Source organism: Malaclemys terrapin, chromosome 1 (assembly GCF_027887155.1).
Source record: "Malaclemys terrapin pileata isolate rMalTer1 chromosome 1, rMalTer1.hap1, whole genome shotgun sequence".
NCBI lineage: Eukaryota > Metazoa > Chordata > Testudines > Emydidae > Malaclemys > Malaclemys terrapin.
In genome coordinates, this window is record NC_071505.1 from 87,266,222 (window position 1) to 87,286,637 (window position 20,416).

Consider the following 20,416-nt stretch of genomic DNA (forward strand, 5'->3'; position numbering starts at 1 on the left):
AGTGCCCAGTAGAGTGGGACAGTTACCTCCTGTGTCGAACGTACAACACTCCTCCCATACGCCGCCTCCTCCTCTTCTTCGCCCAACACCTCCTCCTCAGAGTTCACTCTGGGGGCCTATGACTCCAGCTCCTCCGAAGTATCCAGGGGACTCTTGGGGGGAGAGGTCTCTGCTGACGATGGCATGCAGCTCTTTTTAATAGCAGCATGTCTGCGGCTCTGCACCAGAGTAACTGTTAGCCTCCCTTGCCTTCTGGTACAGCTTTCACATGGCACTGCTCCGGATCCTTTTTGTAGCCTCTTCTCCCCACAAACGCAGGAGATCCTCCACCTCCTGTGTGCTCCAGGCAGGAGTGTGTCTGCAGCGTGGAGTTGGCATGGTTAGCTAGGCAGTAGCTGGGTGAGCTCTCCACACGGAGCAAACAGGAAATGGAGTCAGGGGAGAGGCGTGTACCTGTGTACCTGGCCACCAGGCAGTGGAGTTCAAAACGGTGACCAAAGCAGTCATGCTGGGGCATTTACGGCCACTAAAGTTGATGTAAGTAATGCAGTGTCTACACTGACACTAACTACATTGAGCTAAGTGCTATGCCTCTCATGGAGGTGGTGCTATTAAGTCAGCATAGCAGGCGAGTTACATCCGCAAGAGCAACATTTTAGTGTAGACACTTACAGAGTTAGTTCGACGTAAGCTGCCTTGCGTTGATCTAACTCTAGTGTAGACCAGGCCTGAGAAATTCACTTGCTGTTCTCTACTTTGCACCTAGGGGGACCTGTAGAATCCTTCTCTCCCTATCCAGAAACCTATCTCCTTTCCTGTATTCACTCTCTTCCTTAGGGTTGCCACCTTTCTAATGGCTGATAACTGGACCCAGAAGGCCCTGCCCCTGCTCCACCTCTTCTCTTGAGGCCATTCCCCGTTCTCCCCCTCTTCCACAGGCCCTGTGCCTGCTCTGCCTCTTCCCCCCAGATAAAAAAAACGGACATCAGAGCTTGCCAAATGGCACCCAGACACACAAGCCAAAACCCAGATTGTCCAGGTGAAAACCAGACTAGTGGCAACCCTACTTTCCTAGCCCCATCTGCGAGTTCAAGTGCCCTCTCCCTTCCTGGATCTCTCTTTCAGGGTATGTCTACATTGCAAAAAGAGGTGCGTTCTTAACTCTGGTCAGCTAACCCATGTTAGCAAACTCAGGTTAAAGTAGTAGTGACGACATGCCAAGTCGGCATAACTCAGGTTAGCAGCTCATGACAAGCCCAGGCTCCCCTAAAGTATGTCTACACTGCAACTGGGAGTGAGCCTCTCAGCCCAGGTAGACAGATGTGTCTTGTGGGGCTTGTGCCTGCATGCTAACAACAGCAGTGTAGATGTCCAGGCTCGGGCTGGAAGCATAGGGGGTTGGGTCGGTTTGAGAGCCTGAACTTCTGCCTGTGCTGGAACATCCATACTGCTATTTCCAGGGCCGGCTCTGGCTTTTTTGCTGCCCCAGGCAAAAAAGCCTCCGGCCGCGCCCCCCCCCCCCGCCCCCCCGCCCCAGCGTGGCAGGGGAGGGCGTGGGGGGGGGAGGGCAGCCGGAGTCCTGGGAGGAGGGCGGAGTGCCCGGCCAGGGCTCCGCTCTCCCCGGCGGCCAGAGCGCTGGGGGGAGGGCGGCGAGTCCCGGCCGGAGCTCCGCTCTCCCCGGCGGCCGGGGGCAGGGTGCCGGAGGGGGAGGGCGGCCGGAGCCCTGGGAGGAGGGCGGAGTGCCCGGCTGGGGCTCCGCTCTCCCCGGAGGCGGGAGCCGGAGCACCGCACCGCGCCGCTCCCCTCCAGGTGCCGCCCCAAGCACAAGCTTGGTGGGCTGGTGCCTGGAGCCAGCCCTGGCTATTTCTAGCTCCAGCCCCACTAGCACAAGTCTATCTCTCTGGACTGGGGGGTTTGCTCCCAGCTGTACCCTTATAGGCTTGAGCTCCAGCTGCTAACCTGTACTAAAAGCTGAGCTGCTGTGTCTTCACTGCCATTTGAACCTGAGTTAGCTAACCTGCATTAAGAGCACACCCTTTTTGCAGTGTAAATATACCTGCAGTCTTTGACCCCTCTTTCCTTTACCAGACTGTCTTTCTCTCCTTCTGGCTCACTCCACTCTGCCCCCTCTGTGTCCCCACCCAGCTCCCTATTTTTCCCTTTCTTCCAGCTGCCCCCTCCCCCGACTTTCTACCTTCCAGTCTCTTTCTCCTTGCCTGAACCACCCTCTCATTTCACCAACACCCTCTCCCCCAGCTTGGCCCCCTCTGTGTGTTTGATGGGTGGGAGAGGCAGCAGCAGTTGCCCAGGGTTCCTGTGTCTTCCTTCCTCACCTTTGAGCTGGGGACTGGAGTTATGGGATTAGCGCTTTAGCTGGCCTAAAAGCTGCTTAATTAGACGTTAAGTCTCCAATCTTCTCCCCGTGCCTCCGGCAAATCTCTCCTTGAAATGCCTGGGAACATGAAGGAGAGATGGAGCACTTCATCACGTTCCGTTCCCCTGGTTCAGGTTCCCACCTGACCGACTCCGTGGCACCCAACCTGGAAAACACCAGAAGCCTCAGCCCTCTGAATGAATTTCAGGAACCTACTTCCACAGGAAACCTTCTACAGTGATATGGGTCAGGAATTACAGTAACCCATGAAGGCCCCTACTGTGTGCTGTGTGTCTGAACCATTCCATGTGTGTCCCCTCCCATCTTTGCTAAACACATGCTCTGTGTGAACTTCAGCCTACCACATGCAGTGCTGAGGCATGTTAAACACACACCCATTCCTATCTATACACAAGGTCCTCACACTGTGCACATCTGCGCCCATATCAAGGTATGTATTCACATCTCTGTCACTTTCACTTGCCACATAAACTAGTGTACTAGAAGAATGAAGTATTGTTACAATGGGGAAAATATATGGTAAGTTCCTGTGAGTAGCAATAACTTCAACAGGATTTATACTTCTAAAATGATTCCTCAGACAGGCTGGGGACTTGTACTTGTAGAGCATATATGCATTTATATAATTTCACTTACTGGGCCAAATTCTCCTTTCAATCCCACTGAAGTTGCTCTACATTTATTTTGCAACTTTCTTCCCACAGAATTCCAAAGTATGTCACTAGCTTACCATAGGTTTCAGAGTAGCAGCCGTGTTAGTCTGTATCCGCAAAAAGAACAGGAGTACTTGTGGCACCTTAGAGACTAACAAATTTATTAGAGCATAAGCTTTCGTGGACTACAGCCCACTTCTTCGGATGCATATAGAGGCTTACCATAGAAACACTGTCCAAGAGATACAGTATATTTCATTGGGGCAGGGGGGATTTCTGCATTTAGAAGGGAGGTATGATGGGTTGGATCACAGAAACCCCCTTGGGAGCTGCCACCCGATGTGCCAAGACTACCCCTGCTCCTGTTTTCCCTGCCAGCTCAGGACTCCAGCACCCTGTCTTGCTGAGCCAGACACTCATCTGCTCCAACACAGACCCAGGGTCTGAATCACTTGTCCCAAAGCTGCAAGTTTACCTGAAAACAGTTCACAGTAGTGTGCTTGTCTTTAGCACTCAGATGCCCAACTCCCAATGGGGTCTAAACCCAGATAAATCCGTTTTACCCTGCATAAAGCTTATGCAGGGCAAACTCATAAATTGTTCGCCCTCTGTAACACTGATAGAGAGATATGCACAGTTGTTTGCTCCCCCAGGTATTAATACATACTCTGAGTGAATTACTAAATAGAAAGTGATTTTTATTAAATACAGACAGTAGGATTTAAGTGGTTCAAAGTAGTAACAGACAGAACAAAGTGAGTCACCAAGCAAAATAAAATAAAATGCGCAAATCTATGCCTAATCAAACTGAATACAGATAATCTCACACTCAGAGATGCTTCAGTACGTTTTTTCTCAGACTGGACACCTTCCAAGCCTGGGCACAATTCTTTCCCCTGGTACAGCTCTTGTTGCAGCTCAGGTGGTAGCTAGGGGATTCTTCATGATGGCTCCTCCCTCTCTCTGTTCTCTTTCCCCCTTTATATATCTTTTGCATAAGGCAGGAACTCTTTGTCCCTCTGGGTTTCCACCCCCCCCCCTCACTGGAAAAGCACCAGGTTAAAGATGGATTCCAGTTCAGGTGACATGATCACATGTCACTGCAAGACTTCATTACTCACTTGCCAGCACACACATATACAGGAAGACTCACAGGTAAATACAGCCATCTGCAGACAATGGGAGTCATCAAGATTCCAAACCATCATTAATGGTCCACACTTTACACAATTACAATAGGCCCTCAGAGTTGCATTTTATATTTCTAGTTTTAGATACAAGAGTGGTACATTTATACAAATCAGATGATCATACTCAGTAGATTATAAGCTTTGTAATGATACCTTACAAGAGACCTTTTGCATGAAGCATATCCCAGTTACGTTACATTCACTTATTACCGTATTTTCTCTAAAACTATCTCAGTTATATTATATTAACTTATTATCAAGTTTTTATAAAACCATATAGACTGCACAACGTCACAGGAGGCTTCCTACTCTAGCCTGGGAGCCTAATATAGTCAAAAATCATTGTGAGGGCAAGTCAGTGATGGAAAAGCCAGGGAGGTGTCATCTGATTCATAAAAATCTACAGAATCATCATTTCAGTGGTGTCACCCTTGGTAGCGTCACAGGAGGGACTCACTGTCCTTGGCTCCCAACTCCCGTGCCTCTGGTTGGTGGAAATTTTGATAATATAATGTCATTGGAAATGGGGTGAGTTGGGTATCATTCGAAAGCCCTTCCCCCCACCCCCCAAACTCAGTGGTACCAAACATGGCAAACCTAGAACAATTATGTAGATATATATTAGAGAAAATGTTTAAAAGTCAATGTTGTGGTAATTACACTTTAACACCGGGATGCATTGCTTACATAAAAAAAGACTTAAAACATTCATTCATCCAAGTCATCAGTGTTGTCTCTGTCTAGGGCACCACGGCTAGATGCATTGTCACACTAATCGTCATCTGTTCCACACTCACACATCTCCATACATGGCAGGCTGCTGGCCAAACATTTGCAGGGCGGTGAGCATCTGGTCTTTGTACATAACCATTCGATTAGCTGAAGGATTGATTCCAGAGCGCGTGGTATTTCAAACATAACTGGTGTGATCAGTCCATCCTCCAAGATCCATCTATGCCCAATAGGGGAGAGTAGTTTTGGATGCATTTAATCAATCTGAGGCCATTCCATTGCCTGGTAATTTGCCTTCGTGATAGCAGATGTAAATGCATCCTTTGTCAGTGGCAATTTTTGTCTGCTTCTTGGAAAACATCCACCAATGTAGCTCAGCAAGTGTCCCAATTATGGTCTTCAAATACTAAACTTGGCATATGAATGCCTCCAGCTGTTCCGAGCATCTTCAGAGCGAGGAAGGAGTCTTTGGTGACTGAATCAAATGCCTTCCAGTAAGATAATTTGATGTTTCCAGACAACTGTCCAGTAGTGTCACATTCGGAAACGGCATGGAAATCTTTCAGGATGGCGTCTTTTAATGGTTCAAATGATAGGAACACATCTCTGATAGATATAGAGCAATTCTGTTCCCCAGCAGGAGGTACAAAAACAAAATTTTGCTGAAGTCTTGCGTAGCGTCTCACAGAGAGCACTAGAACATCTGCGTCTTGTGCAAATATCCAAAGTTTAGTAGCATTTGTGGAACTGATGGCATGCAAAATAATATTAGAGTCAGCCTCCTCATAGGAACTACAAAAAAACTCCCCTGAATAGTGTGAGACAGCAGCTTGATTATGCCATGTGACAACTAAATTCTTCAAGCAATTCTTCACATGCTGGAGTATTTTTCCTGCAAGGTATGCATTTAACTCATCCTTTGTGTGAGTATGAGATAGTAGCTACTTCATTGTGACACTGGAGATGTTCATGGAGTTAATGAATTTGTATTAGACAGGTGCAATAGCATGGAGGCTCTTCTTTCTGGTAATATTTTTAATTGATTTTTCTGCATACATGTCAAACACTAGGTGGACTTCATCATAGGTCCAGTATTTTCTCTGTGACCTCATAATGAAGTATTCGGCCCAATCTCAGCAGGTGTTAAAAGGTTCTGGTTTGCCGAGAACTTGTATCTGAGTCATACCATTCCATAGCAGTCGAACATCAATCATGATACCTTGGAGAACTAGGACTTTCCCAAAGTCTCATGTAGATCAACATCATGCTGAGATCGGGGCATGACCAGGAGATGAGCAACCACGGAGTCAGTGCCTATGTAACCAGGTATCATGTTCTGAGCATTAGCCGGTAACACAGCACTGTCAACTGAGGGCTACAATGTAACTTGGTGAGGGCTGCATGTTTGACATGCCTGTGTTAAAGTATAATTTTAAAAAGTTGATTTTTCAACATTTTCTTGAATAGTTCTCTATGTAAGTGTTCTAGGTTTGTCATGTTTGGTACCATTGCGTTTGTGGGAGAAAGGGCCTTTGAATGATGCCCATTTTTGACGACACTGTATTATCAAAATTTCCACCAACCAGAGGACCTCGAGCTGGGTGCCTGGGGAGGGAGGCAGTGAGTCCCCCCCGCCACACTGCAGAGCGTGACACCATTGAAATTAAGTTTCTATAGTATGAATAAATGACAACTGTCTTATCTTTCTGGGGAAGCCTCGGGGTGAGACTTACAACCACTTTGCATCAGCTCTACTGGCGTAAGGTTGCTGCAACACAACTGTGAATTCCTCCCAGAAAAGATCAGTAACTTGTACGGCTGGCACAGCTAATGATATAGGTGCAGGACCAGAGGAAATTATACAGAGTAGTGTGAAGTCGAATAAAAATAATAATACTTATAAAGTTCTATCAAGTGCACATTTATACCCCTCACCAAAACATCTCTACATGAACCATTGTTTGCACTAGGAAAAACATAGGCTTTATATCTTCTCATCATTAAAAAATGCTGGAATCTCTGCTCAAACTTCAATCACCTTGTGTCAGAGCCCATAACTGGAAAATTTCAGCCTCAAAGATGAATGTTTTGGAAACTTACGAGCATGTGAAAACAAAAGGTTATGACAGAAATTGGTTTACAGTGTCAACTACTTCTGATGGTCACTAGTTGCAACTGGCAGAATATAAAGATCACTTCAGCCCTTGCTGTAATGCAGCTACCTCTGGGGTGGAACATACCGAAGGCATTAAACAGCATACAGCAACATTCTGCAAAATTTGAGACACAAAATGAAGAGACTATATCCAACTGAACTCAGGACAGCAGAATGTAGTTACCTACAATATGTTGTCAATTGCCTGTTGATTAGAAGTGAATACATTGATTCAGAAAATTAAGAACTCCAGAGACAAACCCTGAATATAAACCACCACACCACCTGGATTCTCTCTCTCTCTCTCTCTTTTTTTTTCCTTGTGAGATTCTGAAATGTATTGATAAGGGTTTAGCCTTCCTGGTTGCAGTGGGAGAAATAACCCAGTGGTCGCTGGTAGATCTAACCATCATAGGACCCTACACCCTCCATTACAGTCACAGAAATCTCTTCCTCCAAAGAGGGCTAGTCAATCCTTAATTATGTTCTAGGTTCTCTCTTAATATGATGGGTGGTGTACTGGGGAGAGTTTGATTGACCTTTTACCCCTCCTGCCCTCCTCCACAATTTTAGAGAACAGGGATTGTTGCATCCTGTGTGTACTTTGGGGATGAGACAGCTTTGCATGCACTGAAAGGCTAATGTGCAACTTCAGTGAGATTCAAATGAGTGTTTCCAATCCTGCAGCTAACTAAAGGGGTGGGTAGGAAGGCTGCCTCCCCCAGAAAGATAAAGCAGGATGATGTTAGAAGGAGTGCATGCGTTTACTTCCCAGCTCTTCCAAACATCATGAGAGCCTCCTGAAGATGTTAAAAGTGTGTGAAATGCTCAGAAGTTCACCCTGACCCTCTTGAAAAAACCCCCTCAAAGAGGGGGAAGCCCAGGACTGTAAGAGGTTTGGAAGAGCAGCGTTGCTGACTCTCCTGCTTTTATCACAATATTAGGGTTTTATTCCCCCCCCTTAAAGCTCCTGGATTCCTGTGACGATGTGAGAACCTCAGCATTTTTCTTAATTGCTAAGTTTCTAGTTTGAAAATATGAACTCTAAAGGCTCCAGTACCAGATGGCAACTAGAAAGAACCCCACATTTATGATTTTTTAAAAAAAACTCTTATGATTTTTAGCCCAATCTCATGATTTTTGCTGCTTGACTCATGATTTTAGAAGACTTGAGGCTGGCCTTAGGGAGCAAAGGTCGTGTGGTTTAGGGAGGTGCCTTTAAAGATTTGGCTAAACTAGTAAGAAACCGTCAAACTTCTGGATACTTCTCTGAACCAAACTCAGATGCTGACATGTTGAAGTTTGACCACCCCCTCCTGTTGATGTGCTTAATATTTCAGTGCTTCTTTATAGTCATGACAAGTGAGGCAGTGATTGTGTGCATTCAATGCCGGGAATACCGTCAGACATGACACGCCTCTTTTCAAACCTGGTCTCTTGGCTCTTGGCCCTGGGCCAAAGCTAACTAGCATGAAAACCTTTAACTTTTTAAGTCAAGTAACAAACCTAAATTACGATACCTAAACTGACTAGCTAAACTACTAAACCAACAACTAGAGGCTCTGTCTAAAGAGCTTCGGGATCTTCTGTCCAGATCTGTTCCTGGTCTGTCGCAGCTGGCGGTTGGAAGGAACTTGTAAGGTGATGAGTCACTCCTGTGCTAGGCTCCAGCCAATCCACAAGCTAGGAACTGGCCATGTGATTCCCAGACCAGGTATATAAGCCTCACAAAGAGAAATAGCCACTCCATCTGCTCAGTGTCACGGTAGGGCTTGGAACTCATTCTTGACTGACAGTGGCAAGACTCCGCAAGCCTTAGCCTGCTCTTGCTCCAACCATGCTCTCACTCTAACTCTACCCTGGACTCTTGATTCTGACTCTGACCAGTAGGCATGACCATCCCCATCACAATTTCTGTCAGAACTGAGGTGATCTGGGTGTGGCACACTCTAGAATGTTCAAGAACAGATGGGGGAAGGGTGGGTGTGTGGGCACTGCTAGGTAGGTTCCATTGTCTGAGCTGCACATGGCTGCTGCATCCTAAAGGATCTACAAAGGAGCTAAGATTTATCATCTCCCATTTTACATTTGGGGAAACTGAGGCACAGAGAGGTGACGTGACTGTCCCGAAGTCACAGGTCACTTCACCTCTCTGTGCCTCTACAGGTCGTCTGAATCCCATTTCAGTATTCTATCCAATAGGCCACATCATACATACTCCTACATCTATGGCTATACACAAACACATTCTTTCACATACAATATCATACCTACATTAAACACACATACCTATAAAACACACAGCTACACACATCCCTTCCTACATGCACCCGTGCACACTTCTATAGCTATATACACACACATATGTACATCTTGATATCTACACACATTCACATACTTAAATACACAAACATGCATACACACACAGATTTGTATGCCTCCCCCCCCCCCCCCCCCAAAAAGCAACAACAAAACTCCATTCACTTAAAGTTGCTCAGGTACATCTCCTATCCACACAATCATTAAAAATCAAGGAAATCTCCACCTGTGACATTTGCTTTCACAACAGCCTCAACTCACATGTTTTTGCATGATCTCCTTCTCACAAGTCCTAATTCTGTTTTGCTGCTCCCAGGTCAATCTGGAGTAAATCCATCAAAATCAGAGGATTTACTCCAGATTTGCACCAGTGTAACTGAGAGAAGAATTTGGCCCTCAGATAGTGGTTATACAAAAACATGCTTTCAGTTCCAACACACAGAATCACCCAACGCACACATCCAATTCTTCACAATCACACTCAGACAGAAACAATAACTCTAATCTTATCTTAATGGACTATAAAACCTACCTAGCGGTGCCCACACACCCATCCCTCCCCCATCGGTTCTTGAGCATTCTAAGGTGTGTACCTGGAAATATACCTGGAGGGGTTAAGTCTTTAATGTGTTACTGTATTTGTATCTGGAAAAGTATGAGGTCAGAGGAAAGTTTTACGTGTGAGTCATTAAATGTGCACTTGGTGAGGATGTTCTGGGTTGGAATAGAAAGACAGAATCTCTATTGACGTTTCAAAGAGGAAATGGTTTAAAAACTGCTATATGTCTGAAAAGCAGGCTCTAAAGAGTGTGAAAAGCACCTAGAAAATCAGTTTCTCCTTCTTGAGGTTGTTCATGTTTGAGGATAATTGATTCCTGTGAGAGACCATGCTTAATTTAGGGATTCACACCCTGCTTTAAGTGGAAAACTAAACACATCCTTAAGTTTGGGGAAGATGGGGGTGCCTCTGTAATGCACACCCATATCTACCCCCCCCCCACACACACACACACCAGAAATAACCCTGTTGAAATCAATGGAGCTACACCGGCGGAAAACTAACGTGAGATAAGAATCAGGACTGGAGTACATGCTCCCACATATGAACACAAATGCATGCAAAAATATATTCCCATATCCAACAGATTTACCCGGAGGTACACAGTAATATACAAAACACCCATCTTCGAACACATACAAGCACACAGTGACATGCACGCGCGCACACACACACACACACATACAGGCTGTTTGTGGGAAAGGATGCTGCTCAGACCCAGTTGATCAAGATGTAGGAGGATCCAGATAAAGTGAGCACTGCAGCATGAGCAGTGACTCTGCAGCTAGCTCAGGGCTTCCTCTTGAAGTGTGGGCGCTTTTTTTTTTTTTTTTTCTTCAACTTCCTTCCTGCTCTAACTGCCAAAACTCAAAACTGAGCGCAGAGAGCAGAGAGGGACCCCGGACGCAGACGCCAGCCAGTGAGTATAAATGCAGATAACTCGGGGGAGGGGGAGATGGAAAAGAGCCTTCTCACTGTGCGACCACAATTTGAGCTGTTCCCTGCGGCGCAGGGGGGATTGATTTGCACAGCTTTACAATAGGAAAGGGTCTGAAATGCAAAGAGGATGGTCCTGGCTGCACCAGAAAGGGAAGTTAGACAGCTGTGAGGAGGAGAAAGGGGAGATGCTTGTGCACTGCGCTGTCAGTGAGCCTGGGAAATGCTTGTGAAGGATTGGAGGGGGGGTGGGAGTTGTCTCCTGCCCAGGCTCCTTGGTAAACAATGCTTTGCTTTGCTTTCCCAAGAGGCCTGCTCAGGCAATGGGGTATTTTACCTTTCATCCCTAGGGGGTGGGGCTGGGAGAGGAAGTAGTTTACCCTGCATCATGGAAAATTCCAATGCATTCCCTCTGCCAGATCCTCGTTCTTGCGTAGATAAGCCCTATATTTGGGGGTTACGTTTTATGTGAGTTTGATGCTCTTAAGAAGCACTTGTTAAATGGCTGATGTCCCCCATTTATGCCCAGGACAGATACCATACAGCACAGGGAGCGGCAGTAAGGTCTTTCTCTGCCTGCTGCCTCCTGTCAGCATGGCTCCCTCTGACCTACAGCGAGCGCTTCTGAAGCTTCAACCTCCCCTGCCCGTTCAGCCCTGGGACTCTGCCAAAGTGGGTGGCTGGTACCAATGATTATGGTGTTTTTGCTCTTTGCCTTTTGAAGCTTTCACTTTCTGGCAGGGGCTCCCTGGCTCGTTGTTTCTCCCCCATGGCCAGAGACAAGACCCCGGTCCTCAAAGACACAATTTGAAATCTAGTGCGTGAGAAGAGGGAGGTGTCAAGGGGCAGGGCAGGGGCACAGGGACGGCCTAAGAATCTATGCGAGTGGGTAGGGCCAGAGAAAGCGTTCATGGTAGGAAACAAATCTTTAATTTCTTTCCAAAAGTGTTTTAAGGGTTAATTTTATTTTTTCATTGTAAAAGTGGCCATTCAGTGTATAGACAATATATCTGAAGAGCCACAGGAGCATTACCCTTCCTGCTGGGCCAGTGAGGCAAACCACATCCGTATGCACTAACAAACAAGGTGGAGGAAGCTGAGGTGTCCAGGAGAAGCTCTGATGTATTCCATTTTGTAGATGACTGTAGTGAGTGAGCACGCACGTGCATAGAAGGCCCTTCCTTTCCTACTGAAATTAATGGGAGTTTTGCAGAGAGCAGGACTGGGACCTTGAACCCTAGAAGTAAAACTCAGGCATGGGTCTAACCTACTCCACATAGTAGGGAGCAGCAGCGTAGGCATACGAATGAGCCAGGACGGTATCCATACCAGGGGGGACTAGCCAGAGCCCTATCCCTTTGGTTCACTAGGTAATTGGGTAGTCTGCCATTCCAGCTTGCCCAATGGGTTGCTAAGATCTCTGGGAGGTTTAGGGCACCCAGAAGAATTCCTGAGAAGGGGAGCCCTCTGCACTAGTTCTGATGGAAAGTGCCTCAGTCCTGGGCAAAGCAGGAGGAAGATCTGAGGGAGTAACCAGGGAAGTAACCAGACATTCCAGGACAAAATCTCTGTTCTCCACCTCCCTCCCTTTCCCGATATCAGTGTCTTCTTCTCCTTCTCCCTCTCTGATAGACCATAAAGACCCTCATGGAGGGAGTGAGGAGTGGAGAGGTCAAGCGGACAAGATGGTGGGGGAATGATCAAAAGTTTCAGGGCTTCATCATGCATTCTTCATGCTGAAGCTGGGGGATCAATCAGATTTTTTCCCATAGGATCCTGGAACAGGCCTGGTTTTCCTCTTCTATGAGGACAATCTCAGGTTCTTTCACCATGGAATGCAGACTCCCAGAACCAATTTTTCAGTTGGTGTAAATCAGGACAGTTGCAATGAAGGCACCAATGGGAAGATTTGACCTCTCTCCTCATCTGTAGAGCTGTCTCAGATTTCCTTTTCTCCCCACTGGCTTCTCCACATTAGTTCCAGACTCACGCAAAGGTTTAATTGTAATGCAGTATCATAGAATATGTATTATCCATTGGAAGGCATGACCAAATCTGTCTGTTCCTGGGCTCTTTAGTCAGTCTATGTATCTATCACCTTTATGCCACCAAAGGCATCTGCCAACATGCTCCTCCTGGAGTTTTTCCATCAGTCTCACCAGGACTGGGATAATGTCTGAAGCTGCCAAGCTGGGTGTGATTCAGCCTTGCGCAGTTCTACTCACAAACTCATCCCGGGAGAGTCATTTTAATTTAATGAGTGAAATATGTCATTATCATCAACATATCCATTGAGTGAGTGGGCAAACACTAGGGTTACCTACCTAGAGAGAAGAATTAGAGGGAAATTGATAGAGAAATTTAAAATAACTAAGGGTAAAGTGGAAGTGTATCAATTCCGCCTTTCATATTATCCCATGACACAAGAATAAATGGTCAGTCACTAAAATGAATGACCACTATACATAGAACAAATCAAACAAAATCGTCACACAGCAAAGAATGATTGGGTCGATGTGCAGTATCCACCATTGCCAATGGGATTGTGGCTGGTTTTTTTAAACCTTTCTCAGAAGCATCAAAAATTGACCACTACCATATACCAGACTAGATGGACCAGTCATCTGATTCATTAAGGCAGAACCTACAGTCCTATCTACTCAACCGTTCAACCTTTCCTTCCTTATTCCGGCCATTCATCCCCTTCTCTACCTCATTCTCTCCTTTTGGCCATCCATTCTCCATCCATCCACCTATCTCCTCATCCTCCATCCACTTTTTCTCTCTCTTTACTTCTTTCTGTGCAGCCACCAGAGCAGGTTCATTCTTCCAACAGGTGACTTCAGTGCAGCTGCACTGATTTATACCAACTGAAGAAGTGGCTCTGGAAATCTGTGATAATCCCAGGATTCCATGGGGAAAGAACCTGCCATTGTCCTCATGGAAGAGGAAATCCAGTGAGCAGCTCCTGTCTAAGCCCGTGCTGAGACAACTGCTCATTGACTTTAGTTCTCACTTCCTCTTGCCTCTGCGATGTCTTATGGTTGAAATGCTACTGCTCAGAGCAGATCTGCAGCTGGGACAAGTGTTGTCATAGGAACAGACCACACATTTCCTTCCTGCACAGGAAGTAGACCCCGTCATTGCATGAAGTGAGCTATTTTCAAGGGTGTGCAGCAGAGAAAGCCTGGGGCATGTGCGGCTGGATTTAGTAGGATTCATTTTCTTGAGGAAAGAAGGTTTATTTAATCTGTTCAGTTAAGAGAGTCATTATCAGGTATTTTATCTCCTTGTACATTCTGTGTTTCTAAGTGTTATTTATAACCCATTAGAAGCAGGAAAATTAAACCTTTTCCTTATTTCCCTCCATGCTTCTATATGTGACAGTGGCTTTTAATGTGAAATCATTGATCAGTGCTGGGGCTGCTTGCCCTAGTTATTGTAGGGCTGTGCTGGGATTGCACAAGGTGGCTTGTTGCAAAATGTCATAGTTTACGTCTAAGTTGTTTTCTCACTCCCGGAGGCCCCACAAAAGGTGTGGGACAAGAGAGAAAGACAAGGGGGGAAGCATATCTAACTGAAAATACAGAAACACAGCAACAGACTAATTCAACCCTCAAGCAACAGATTTCTGAGCATTTTGCTTTGGCATTAGGTTACTACATTGAATGTAGTGCTGGTGCAAGTAGGGTGACCAGATGTCCCGATTTTATAGGGGCAGTCCCGATTTTTGGGTCTTTTTCTTATATAGGCTCCTCTTACCCCCCACCCCCTGTCCTGATTTTTCACACTTGTGGTCTGGTCACCCTAGGTGCAAGGCAGCAGTGCTGGGACAATTTGTATAGTGGGGGTGCTGAGAGCCATGGAACCAAACTGTAAACCCTGTATATGATAGAAACCACTGCAAGCCAGTGGGAGCTGCAGCACCGTGAGCACCCCTAGTTCCAGCACCTATGGTGCCAGGTGTCTGACTGACAAACCTGGAGACTAAGTTGCTTTCTCCAGAGAACAAATACCAGCCAGGCTGTACTCACCTGCTTTGTCCTGCCACTGACTGGCTGTATTGCCCTCTTCAGGCCAAGAGACCATGACTGAGAAAACCCCAGACCTACATGTAGAGGAAGAGGACGATGAAGTGGACGGCAAACTCAACTACAAGCCCCCACCCCAGAAATCGCTTCAGGAGCTGCAGGAGCTGGACAAGGATGATGAAAGCCTTGCTAAGTACAAGAAATCCCTGCTGGGGGATGGGCCTGTGGTGGCAGGTATGGATCTCTGATGGAAAAGGCTTATAGAGAAATACAGTGTGTGTCCAATCCTGGTTGTGGGAGGACACTATGGTGGCATACATTGTGGGGAAGGATTGAAGTTGTCCCCAATGGGGAGGGTCCAGTAGATATATGCATTGGTCTTGCTGCGGTATAGGAGCAAGCTACCAGATATATGCCTGACTGGGGTGGGTGGACTCAAATGGAGATAGGGTCTATAGTGTCAGGTCTGTGGTTAGGGGTGTCTGGGATGGGGCCAAGGCTTGGGGAGGCATGCATGCATGCCTGAGAGAGTTCCTACTGAGAAAGAGGTTTGTGGTCTCAGGTATGTGCCCAAGCGGGAATCCTGCTTGGAGGGACCCAAGGTGGCAGCTATGCCTGGGTTAGTTCTTGCTAGGGCAGCGTCATGTGGTGGAAGGTATGTTCCTGATGGTCTCTTCTAGAGGGGTAGTGGGATGTGGCTTATGGAATGTTTCCCATTGGGCGGGGTGCATGGTTCTGTCTTCCTAAGAGGACCCAGTCATTATTCCACGTTAGATGACAGAGCAATCTTTAAACAGGGAGATGAGGAGGGAGATGCCTCTCCCTCCCTCCACTTTGATTTTGCAAGCCAATTGACCTCCTCTTTCCAATCCTACAGACCCAACAGCTCCCAACGTGGTAGTCACACGGCTCACCCTGGTATGTGATACTGCTCCAGGACCAATCACCATGGACCTTACTGGTAGGTGAAGACTCCTTCCTTTGTCACATATGGGAATGATCAGTGGTCCAGCCCAAATTTCAAGTCTAGGGATAATTCCAGAGCCCTGTTTCCTATTTGAAGTTGGTGCTGTGTAAAGTGAGGTAAACCCTAGGGGAATATTCGCTATGGAGATCTTGGGCCTAGTTTCTTATTTAAAGTATAATTATAGTAAAAAGAAGGTTAGAAGTAATAAAAACATATGTCTGTGGTCTCCATCTTCAACTCCTCTGCAGAAGATCTTGGAAATCTCTAAGAATTGCAGGTCTTAGAGTTCCCTGTACAAAGGGAAAGGCACGTGCTCTGATTTCTACCTAGCTAGCTCCTACCAGCACAAGATATAGGTACATGTTAGAGTAACAGGCCATGTTGAAACTGCAGTGTCAAGCAACCTTGCTCTTCCGGCTTCAGGGGACATGGTGAGAGAGTCATGCTTCACCTTATATGGGCTTCTAATCAGAGAGAGGAAGTCAGGACTGGCAAGGCATTGATACTTCCTGTTCAACTGAAATCCCCAGCACGCACGTACAGCATTGCAAAGCCATTCATCTTCACACACTGTGCAGTCCAACTGAGTTTCCAGCTGAGACATGCCCAGCCTCCACTCCCTCTCACTGGAACCAGGGACTCCACATGAGTGAAACAGCTAACGTGCATAGGGGGCCATGCTATGCACCTGGCTCACTGGAGTAACAGAAGGGCAAAACACAACTGCACACACATGTGTGCCTCTCATTAGTGTATCTGCACACACACACATGCCTCTTGAGAATGCATGTGCACACACACACAAGCGTGCACATGAATGTATATACACAAGCATGCTCTGTTTTTGTGTAAGAAGAGGAGCATGTATGTGTATGCATGCACATACCTGCGTACACACACGGATATGCACGCACCTGTATGTATTACGCACACTCATAAAGAAGCTTGCATATACACACACCTGTATGTATTACACACACTCATAAAGAAGCTTGCATATACACACCTGCATACACATTTCACAGGTGTGCTATAGAAAAAGATGATGGGAGGGCACATCCATTCCCTGGAAGAGAGTCTGGTTTCTTCTCTTTGTGGCAGTCTGATTCTCTCTCTACAGGGGACGTTGCGGCGCTGAAGAAAGAGACATTTGTACTAAAGGAAGGAGTTGAATACAGAGTTAAGATCCACTTCAAAGTGAGTCACTTCCCCTCTGGTCGCTTCCCATAGGTTGCTCAGTGCTCACTCCAGTTACCAGCCAGTCATCACAGATAACTAGAGCTGAGCAAAATGTTGGAAATGATGCTCTGAACCATGTAAAACTTAACTGTTTTTGGGTATTGTTACAAACCACCTAAAGGTGCACCTAAAGGTTTACTAACCTTTGTAAGCCTGTTGTGTGAACCTATGAAGCAGGTGGTGAACTGGAGGTTGCATGGAAACCAGTCAAAATTCATGCTTGGAAATGGTTCATACGTGTCATTATGTGAAACTCAGTAGCCGTGATTGAGTTTTGCTTTCAGTTTTTGGGACTCAAAGCAAAATTTGATTCCACACAAACCAAAGCTGGAAAAAAAAGCTTCCCATGAAGCCCTGTGAAGCTGATCTGCTGAGTGTTGCTGGACTTCCCAAACACCTAGCGGTGGGTAAAATAGTTGCAGCAAAAGACAAAACTACACAGAATCTGAGATTTTCTGCATTGTGTTATGCCCTCCCAAATGGCTTCACATTGCCAAAAATGTCAACAGCATTTCATGCCATTTTCACCTGTTTCCTGTTGAAAGTGGGGTGCGTTCAAAGAGCAAGGTGGCATGCAAAGCAGACACATTAATCTTTACAAGTTTTTGTTACAAAATTAGCTGCATTTTGCAGAAAAGCAAAATTTGAGAGATGTTCAATCACCTGAACTGAAAGAGTGAAAATGTTAATGTGGACAAATTTTCCACCATTTTCACGCAGCTTTATTGCACACAGGCCTAGAGATAAAGGCACCCCCAGAGTGACACCCAAGCCTTCTTTATGCTAGGAAATGTTTCCTTAAATTTCCCACCCTTGCTGATGGGATAGGGCCAGACTAGTTATCTTAACTCTCTCTCCGGCTCCCAGGGCTGGCCAGGATTGGGATCACTGTAGGCACAGCAAACTGAACCCTGGGATGTGAAGGAGCATGCTGTGTTGTTTTCAGATTTAATAATGCACAGTGTGTCCAGACTGTGAGAAGCAAGGGATGGAGCCAGGCTGTGACTCTACTGGGGAATATTGAGATTACTGAGGCTGTGTCTACACTAGCTAACTAACTAGTCCAACCATCTCCCTCCATATCCTGGGAATGAGCTTGCCACCCCTTCAGTGATCCCAGTCTCCTTCAGCCCTAGAGGTGAAGGAGTGAGCTCAGTTAGTCTTACCCTAGACTTTCCCCATCTCTTTGTGCAGAATGCATGACTCCAGTCAGCTGGCTCTGGGGTTTAACATGGGAATGTTCAACTGTGAACCTTGCACTTCTCCTGCATTCAGCCTTCCCCCAATCCTCTCTGCAGTGCCTCCTGAGAGACTGATTAACCTGTGGGGCTTGGGCAAGGAGAAGAGGAGTTCTGATGCACATTAGAGAAACAGAAGTATCCAGGTTGCGTGAAAACTCATCTCTGGCTATTGAGAAATGCCAGGGCTTCCCTCAGCAAAGTCTGCTCCATGTTGGGCCCTGAGGCCTGTCCCGCCCTGTCCAGCACAGGGAAGGAGGAGAGTAGTGGCATGGAGGAGCTGGGACAAGAATGTCTGTGTGTGGTTGAGAGGAGGAGAGCAGCAGAGATTGCACTGAGACCCTCCTTATTAGACTCATCCATGATCACTTCCTCTTGCAGGTAAATAGGGACATTGTGTCTGGATTGAAATATGTGCAGCATACCTACCGGACAGGGGTGAAGGGTGAGTAAGAGAGAACCCCCTCTCCTCCCAAACACACCATCCCTCACATGCACTCCCAACCCTGCACACAGATTCTCCCATCCTATAGAGAGATTCCCCCAGATCAAAGAGCCCCTTCCAAAGGCTCTCATCCCACACTGAGCCTTCCACAGATACAGAAACAGTCATGGGTACACCACTCATCACACAGGTTTCCATTATATACATAGCCTGCCCTCCCCACCCTCTCAGAATTTCCCATTCTATACAGAGCATTCAACGGACACAGACAAAACCAGCCTTTTTCTGCGCTACCCCACAGAGCTTCCAATCGTATAAAGAGCCCTCTTTCTTTTGTACACACACAGCCCTGCTCAGGCTGTCCCAGGGGAGATCCTCATTCCACACATAGATTCTATATATAGACCTCTGCACAAAATCTCGCATCGTTTCATTCAGTGAGTCTGTCTGCTCCCTGCCTCTGCCCTCTCCCCCTCATGCCTGCCTCAGTTCTTGTGTGATCCGTACTCATGAACCCAGCTTTTCCTCTTCTTGTGTACTTCCCTCCTCATGGGCTCTTCCCCTGTGGATTGTTTACTCCTAGTGGATAAAGCTACGTTCATGGTTGGCAGCTATGGGCCACGGCCGGAGGAGTACGAATTCCTGACACCTATTGAGGAAGCACCCAAGGGCATGCTGGCTCGGGGCACCTATCACAACAAGTCCTTCTTCACTGATGATGACAAGCATGACCATCTCACCTGGGAGTGGAATCTGTCCATTAAGAAGGAGTGGACAGAGTGAGGTCACGCAAGCTGCCTTCTCCCTCCTTCCCCTGCCTACCGCACTAGTCACCAGGAGTGCCATGCCCTGGACCCGCACACCATGCTGCCCCCTACTGCCACAAAGGGATTCCAGAACCCTCCTAACCCTTGTTCCTTCCTGCCACAGGAGATTCTGTTAAAAGCAGGTCTTTGCACAGGCCCACGGACAGCCTCTGCATTTCCCGCTGCTACACTGAAAATAACCCACCCAGAGCTGTCGTGACACATGAGGGGTTAAATTGGGAAAAATCCCTCTCCCTGCTGGTCCCTCTTTTGCTCCAAATCAGGTCTCTGAAGTGCCTTTTTGAGGGAACGCAATCATCTTGCCAGCTCTACAACTCTCATGGCAGGACGAATTGCCCCCCTAAATGGTCCTCCACGGTGTTATTTCTGCCTTGTGCTCACTGTAAAAGGCTGATCCCATTATGGTCCTCTTATCCTTGTCTGGTGCCCAAATCATAGTCCTGCCTTTAAAGACAAAACCAGTCAAGGAGATTCAGTTAGCTGCCATGATATGTAAAGACGTCAGTGTCCCAAGAATAAAGTCAGTTTCTTTCTTCCCTTCTGAGTGAGGCTCTCATTCTTTTGTGGAACATGTCTCCTCACTCCGTCTTTCACACATGTATAGTATTGCAATATCGTATGTGGCTAAACAGTATCCAGGGTTAGAGAAAGGACTGAAAAAATCCCAAGTGTCTCATAAGGGCTATAACGCTCATACATCAGCGCATAAACCAGCCTCACCCTAATGGGG

At 46.7% G+C, this 20,416-nt stretch overlaps 2 protein-coding genes across 4 annotated transcripts in view; one reads left to right on the forward strand and one right to left on the reverse strand.

Annotated features, from left to right (window-relative positions):
- PDE6H (phosphodiesterase 6H) overlaps positions 1-20,416 on the reverse strand; it is a 114,401-nt gene that overhangs the window by 17,055 nt on the left and 76,930 nt on the right. The window lies entirely within an intron of this gene.
- Positions 10,814-20,223, forward strand: ARHGDIB (Rho GDP dissociation inhibitor beta). 2 transcript variants are annotated; one of them, XM_054029176.1, is made up of 6 exons: positions 10,814-10,922; positions 15,016-15,204; positions 15,848-15,931; positions 17,058-17,134; positions 18,796-18,859; positions 19,443-20,223. In XM_054029176.1, exons 2-6 carry the CDS (start codon positions 15,027-15,029, stop codon positions 19,640-19,642), a joined length of 603 nt encoding a protein of 200 aa, XP_053885151.1. In that variant the 5' UTR covers positions 10,814-10,922; positions 15,016-15,026; the 3' UTR covers positions 19,643-20,223. The 2 variants fall into 2 exon arrangements, with proteins under 2 accessions (XP_053885151.1, XP_053885159.1); XM_054029184.1 differs by lacking the exon at positions 10,814-10,922 and adding an exon at positions 14,115-14,216.